The 6,000-nt window shown below is 67.2% G+C and overlaps 1 protein-coding gene across 3 annotated transcripts in view; it reads left to right on the top strand.

Moving 5' to 3' along the window:
• The first annotated feature begins 683 nt into the window (after positions 1–683).
• The window catches only part of ARHGEF7 (Rho guanine nucleotide exchange factor 7), a 54,206-nt gene continuing 48,889 nt past the window's right edge, over positions 684–6,000 (top strand). For 2 of the 3 annotated variants that reach the window (XM_055124568.1, XM_055124566.1), the window contains exon 1: positions 684–1,098. In XM_055124568.1, the coding sequence (XP_054980543.1) occupies positions 934–1,098 (165 nt within the window). In that variant the 5' untranslated portion in view covers positions 684–933. The remainder of the gene's footprint in view (positions 1,099–6,000) is intronic. The other variant, XM_055124573.1, reaches the window with a different exon arrangement.

The raw sequence follows: 6,000 nt of genomic DNA, 5'->3' as shown, positions 1-6,000 counted from the left end.
GCCCTCCGGCCCCTGCCTGGCTCCTGACCTTGCCGCGGTCCGGGACGCCGGTCCCGCGGGGAGGTCCCTGCGGGGGCCCCGGCAGAGGGCGCGCGGGACAGCGTCCCCGTCCACGTCCCCGGGAGCGCGGCCCCGTGGGGAGCCAGTCCTCCGCGGAGGACCCATCTGGCTACAGATTTAATTATCGTTTGTGTTCGGTAATCACTGGCCCGCGAGGGAGCCCGGGGAGGCGCGCACGGCTCGCCGTGGGCTCCCCTCCCCTGCCCTCGCCCCCCGCCCCGCGAACTCAGACCCGCACAAATAAATGAAACGGAGCATCCAGGGAGAAGCGCGAAGGAGCCAAACGTGCGCGCGCAAAACCCGCACAAGCCCGGGGCGCAGGGCGGCGGCCGGCCGGGCCCCCCACCCGCATCGCGGCGGCGGCGCGCGGACTCCGGCGGGCTCTCGGGGCGGGGGCGCGCGCAGAGCCCGTGGGTGCGGGGCGGGCGTCGCCTCCTGGAGGTCAGCGGGCGCCCTTGGGTGCGCGCAGGTGGCGGCGCGCGCGGCGGGGCCGGGCCGGGCGCGGGGCGCGGGGCGCGGGGCCGGGCGCGGGTGGGGGGCGCGGGGCGCGGGGCCGGGCTGGGGCGCGGGGGGCGCGCGCGCGGGCGCGGGGCGCGGCGGGGGCGCAGCGGGGCGGGCCCGAGCGCGGCGTCTGCTCTCTCCCCCTCGCGGTGATGTCATCGGCGGCGGGGGCGGCGCCGGGCGGCCGCCGCAGGTTCATGTGCATCTCGCGGAGAGGCGCTTGACAGGCGGCCGGGACGCAGCGGGGCCGCGCGAGCCGGGCGACCCCTTCCCCGCGGCCGGCCCGTCCATGGGCGCGGGCGCGCGGGGCGCGGTGGGCGCAGCGGGCCGGGCCGCGGCCGCTCCGAGGTGAAGCGCCCCGCGCGCGCCGCGATGAATTCCGCGGAGCAGACCGTTACGTGGCTCATCACCCTGGGCGTGCTCGAGTCGCCCAAGAAGACCATCGCCGACCCCGAGGGCTTCCTGCAGGCGTCCCTGCGGGACGGGGTGGTGCTGTGCAGGCTGCTGGAGCGCCTGCTGCCCGGAGCCATCGAGAAAGTAAGTACGGCCCGCGCCGCCTTTGTGCGCGACCCTCGCGCGCGCGGCCCGCCGGGGACGCCCCCCGCGCTTTGTCTGCGCCGCGGCCGCGCCCGCCGCCCCGCGTCCCCGGCGGACAGGCCCGGCCGGCCGCCCGGGCGGACCCTGCGCCGGCCCCGCGGGCACCTGGCACCCCCGCGCCGCAGCGGGGCCTCGCGTCATCCCCCGGCGCCCCGGGGCCCCGATGCCGAAACCCCGGCTCACCCTTCGGGAGAGGCGTCGGCACGGGCGGTGCTCGGCCCGGCGCGCAGCCCGGCACAGACAATCGCCGGGACCCCCGCCGAGTCCCGGCCGCCTTCGGGTGCAGCACCCAGACCCATCAGACACGCCACTTCTGGGTGCAAGCTAGTGCTGACCGTGTTTCTTTAAAAAAAAAAAAATTTTTTTTTTTTTTGCTTTTTTGGGTCACATCCGGCCCCGCTCAGGGGTTCCTCCCGGCTCTGCATTCAGGAATCTCTCCTGCGGGTGCTGGGGGGACCCTATGGGATGCCGGGGATCAAACCAGGGTGGGCCGCTGCAAGGCAAACGCCCTGCCCCCTTCGCTTGGGCCCCTGAGCCGTTTCCTCCTTAGAACGAGCTGGTGTAGGCGAGGAAGGTGCACCACGAGGGCGCGACCCCCTGCGCCCCCGAGGGAAGGTGGCTGGTCCTTCTGTTCACAGACCGGGAGGGGACTGAGGTGGGGGCTCCCAGGGCGCTCGGAGAGGGATGCCTTGTGGCTGACCTCAGCGGGCAGCAGAAGCAGGGCTGAGTGTGGACAGGTCGCCCACGCTGAGCACAGACCCCCCTTCTGGTCTCGCCGGTCAGCTGACCTCGGTGGCTGTTTTCTTTTAAATCCTGGGAAAGGGTTTTCCGAGTAAACTGGAGCACTGTGCGGCTCCATAACCAGAAAGGAATGAGGGAAATGTTTAGCTTTTGGCAGAGGCCAAATCGGAACATCCCAAAATACCCCGGAACCCTGGGCCCGGGGGATTCTCTGGGCCGCAGAGGCCCTCGCTCCCACACCCCCGGCTCCGGTCAGTTTCCCACGGGGGGGGGGGCAGTGCTGCCCTGGGCAGCAGGGAAGGGCGCCGGGACCATTAACAGCAGTGGGGGTGGCACTTGTGTGTGTGTTTCAAGAAGGTACGTTTCTGGGGGCACCGGCGGTTTTCTGTTCTGGGGAGGGGGCCCAGCCTGGCTGGGACCCTCTGGCTCGGCAGACATGTTTCTGCCAGCTCCAGAGTCCAGGCAGAGCTGCCGGCTGCCCAGGTTCAAAGGGCAGTTCTGGGCGTGACGTACAGGCCACCATCTGGGCGGGGGAGCCCGCACTGCTCCGGGTGGTGGGCTGGCGTCTGCCCGGTCACCACACTGGGCACAGCCCGGATGTGGGGCCTCGTGCCTTCTGACGGAGCCCTCGGACATGTCACCAACTCTTGGAGGGCCTGAAAGCCCTTCCTCCCCTTGGTGGCCGTGAACATGCAGGTGACCTGTGGTAGAGATGTGGCCGCCCCTTGGTGCTTGCAGGGCCAGAAAGCAGCCTCTGAGAAGCTTCATTGAAAGTCTTTGCTTTCGGGGGCCAGAGAGATAGTTCAGTGGGTAGAGCACTTGCTTTGCTTGTGGCTGACTTGGGTTCAATTCCTGGCAACCCCGATGGCCCCCCCAACCTTCCAGGCGTGACCCTCCCCCCAACCCCCAACAAACTAAAGCCTTTATTTGGGGGTGGGAGCAGGCTGGCGCCCACCCGGTGCCAAAGCTGCAGCCCCAGGTGTGCGCAGGTGTGGCCCAGCAGTCGGGGGTCATGTGTGAAACCGGTTCCCAAGGCCGGCGTTTCTGCAGAGAATCCTGTTGGCTCGCCTCTGTGGGTCGCGCTGAGGCCGTCGGGAGGGCTGTTGGGGGCTCTGGCGGTCCTGCCGTCAGTGCTCCTGGGGGTCCTGGCACGTGGGGCTTTCCCACGAGCTGAAGGTCACCCGGGGCCAGAGCTGCCGGGGAGGAGGGGAGCAGAAGGGCTCCAGACCCGCCCTCTCTCCTGAACGCAGCGGCGGGGGGGGGGGGGGATCTGGCGGCCCCTCTGGGGTCACTCGGACGTGGGAGGAGGGCGGGTGTGGGGCGCAGGGCTGTCCTGTGGCTGCTGGTGAGCGGGCGCGCCCCTGCTCTGGCTGCGGGAACCAAGCCCCCCCCCCCCCCCCCCCCCCCGCCGGCCAGGAGCCCCGAGGGCGCCCAGGTCTCTCGCCTTCCATGGCCGGGCAGGGCAAAGGCACGCCCGCTCCCCCCCCCCCCTGCTTTCCTCTCCTGACCGTCTGCAGTCGGGCCTAGGACCCCCATGGCTGCGGGTGGCTGGAGTGACGGGGAGCAGGCTGGAGCCTGCCCGGGTTCCATCCCGGCCCCCCCACGTGGCCCCCCAGCCCACAGGAGTGGTCCTGCAGAGCTGAGCAGGAGCAGGCCCCGGGCACTGCTGGGTGGGACCCCAGACCAAACCCCAGAGCAGAGAGGAGAGTAGCCCCCAACGGCCCTCCCCACAGCGCGGGGGACACCTTCACCCACGGGGCGCCCTGCGGCCAGCGGTCCCGGCTGGCACGTCCCCTGGTGCCGAGACCCTGGCTGAGGGCAGCACACGGCCAGCCGGAGAGGCCGGGCACTGGCACTTCCTGCAGCGAGTGGGGGTCGGATCATGAGGTGGGGGCAGGGGCCGGGTCAGGGAGGGGGGAGCACGAGGGCAGGGGTCAGGGAGCAGGGGACACGGGGCAGGGGGCAGGGGCCGGGTCAGGGAGCAGAGGGACAGGAGGTGGGGGCTGGGGTCAGGGAGCAGGGGACATGAGGGTCAGGGGTCAGGGGTCAGGGGTCAGGGGCCTGGGGCAGCGTTGGAGGTGCCGCTGGGCCCGGACTCCAGCTCCGTCTCGCAGGTCTCCATCCTGTGGGGTGCCCAGGTGGCGGGGGGGCCCTGGGGGCTGCCCTTGGGTCCGGGCGGGCGGGGAGACCTGTTCCCCGCCCGGTGGGGTGAGGCCCCTGGCCTCTGCCTGCTCTGTAGGGGAGCTTCGGGCCCCTCCCCCAGCAGCTGGAGTCTGGGTCTGACCCAGAAAGAGGCCGTGGCCCTGCCTGCTGCCCCCGACGGTGACGGCGCTGCAGGGGCCTCGTGGCCCCGGGGAACACCCAGCCGGCAGCTCGGCCCAGCCCTGGGCTACCCCCCCGACCGGACGGGGGATGGGGGGATGGGGTGATGGGGAGTCTCCTGCGTCCCTGGGAGGGGCTCGGGCGGGGCGGTGCCCCTCTGTCCTTCGCAGGGGAAGGCTCCGCCAAGGTCGTCTGCTGTCCTTCAGCCCCTCAGGGTGGCCACAGGCACGGGGCTGCCCACCGAGGCAGGACCGGCTCTGGGAGGCAGAGGGGGTCTGAGATGCCCCGCCCAGCCTGTGGGGTCCTGTGCCTTCAGGGTCCCGCCCCCCCCCCCCCCCCCCCCGCCTTGCCCTGCCCCCGCCGTCGGGCCTGCATGGCCGGTTCATGTTCCCTCTGGTCTCTGCACAGCTGCCCAGTGCGCAGCTGCTGGCCGGAGGGCTGGGCAGCCCGAGCTCGGGTTTCATGCCTGCTGCTTCCCAGGGCCCGAGAAGGCTGGACCACAGATGGGAGCCGGCTGCCAGCCGCCTGTTTCAGGCCCGGCCCGGCCGTTCGGTCCCCTCTGACTTCAGCCTCTCCAGCCTGTTGGGCTTGTGTGTGTGTGTGCAGGAGAGTGTGTGTGTGCAGGAGAGTGTATACAGGAGAGTGTGTTTGCAGGAGAGTGTGTGTATGCAGGAGTGTGTGCAGGAGAGTATGTGTGTGGAGGAGAGTGTACACAGGAGAGTGTGTGAATGCAGGAGAGTGTATGTGTATGCAGGAGTGTGTGCAGGAGAGTATGTGTGTGGAGGAGAGTGTACACAGGAGAGTGTGTGAGTGCAAGAGGGTGTATGTGTATGCAGGAGTGTACACAGGAGAGTGTGTGTGCAGGAGAGTGTATACAGGAGAGTGTGTGTGTACAGGAGAGTGTATGTGTGTGCAGGAGAGTGTGTGCAGGAGAGTGTGTGTGCAGGAGAGTGTGTGTAGGAGAGTGTGTGTGTGTGCAGGAGACTGTGTGCAGGAGAGTGTGCACAAGCGTATGTGTAGAAAAGTGTATGTGTGTGCAGGAAAGTGTGCTTACTCAGGAGAGCCTTGTGTGTGTCACCCAGGAATGTGCTAGTTTAAGTTTATAATTGTTACATTCCTGGGGTCCTGCTATGTGCATGCCAGTGTCCACATACACATGTCAGGTTCCTGTCCCACACCTGCACACTCACAGACACACAAGTTCCTGCTACATGCCTGCATACAAATGCACTGATTCCTGTTTCGTGCTGGTAAACACACAGATACACTGGTTCCTGTTTCACTCCTGTGCACACACACACACACACACACACACACTCTGGCTCCTGTTCCATGTATGCACATGCACACACACATGCACTGGTTTTTGTTTAACGCCTGTACATGTGTGTATATGCATATGTACACACACTGGTTCTTGTTATATGCCTACGCAGTTTTCTGTTTCATGCCTGTACATGTGTGTGCACACACATAGACACACACTGGTTTCTTTTCCATGCCTGTGTGTACATACATACACACACTGGTTCCTGTTCCACACCTAAACACAGTTTTCTGTTTCATGCCTATACACGTGTGTGCACACACACTCATTGTCCCTGTTTCACGTCTGCACACACACAGACACATACTGGTTCCTGTTAACATCTGCGTACACATGCACACACACACACACACACAAACTGGTCCCTGTTTCACGCCTACACACACACACGCAGATTTGTGGGCCTGTACCATGATTTCAGACAAGCTGCCGGTCCCATGGGGTGAGTCCTG

The sequence above is a fragment of the Sorex araneus genome, chromosome 1 (assembly GCF_027595985.1).
Source record: "Sorex araneus isolate mSorAra2 chromosome 1, mSorAra2.pri, whole genome shotgun sequence".
Classification (NCBI taxonomy): Eukaryota; Metazoa; Chordata; class Mammalia; order Eulipotyphla; family Soricidae; genus Sorex; species Sorex araneus.
The sequence above is the reverse complement of the archived record's forward strand: the minus strand, read 5'-3'. Positions and strand labels throughout refer to the sequence as shown.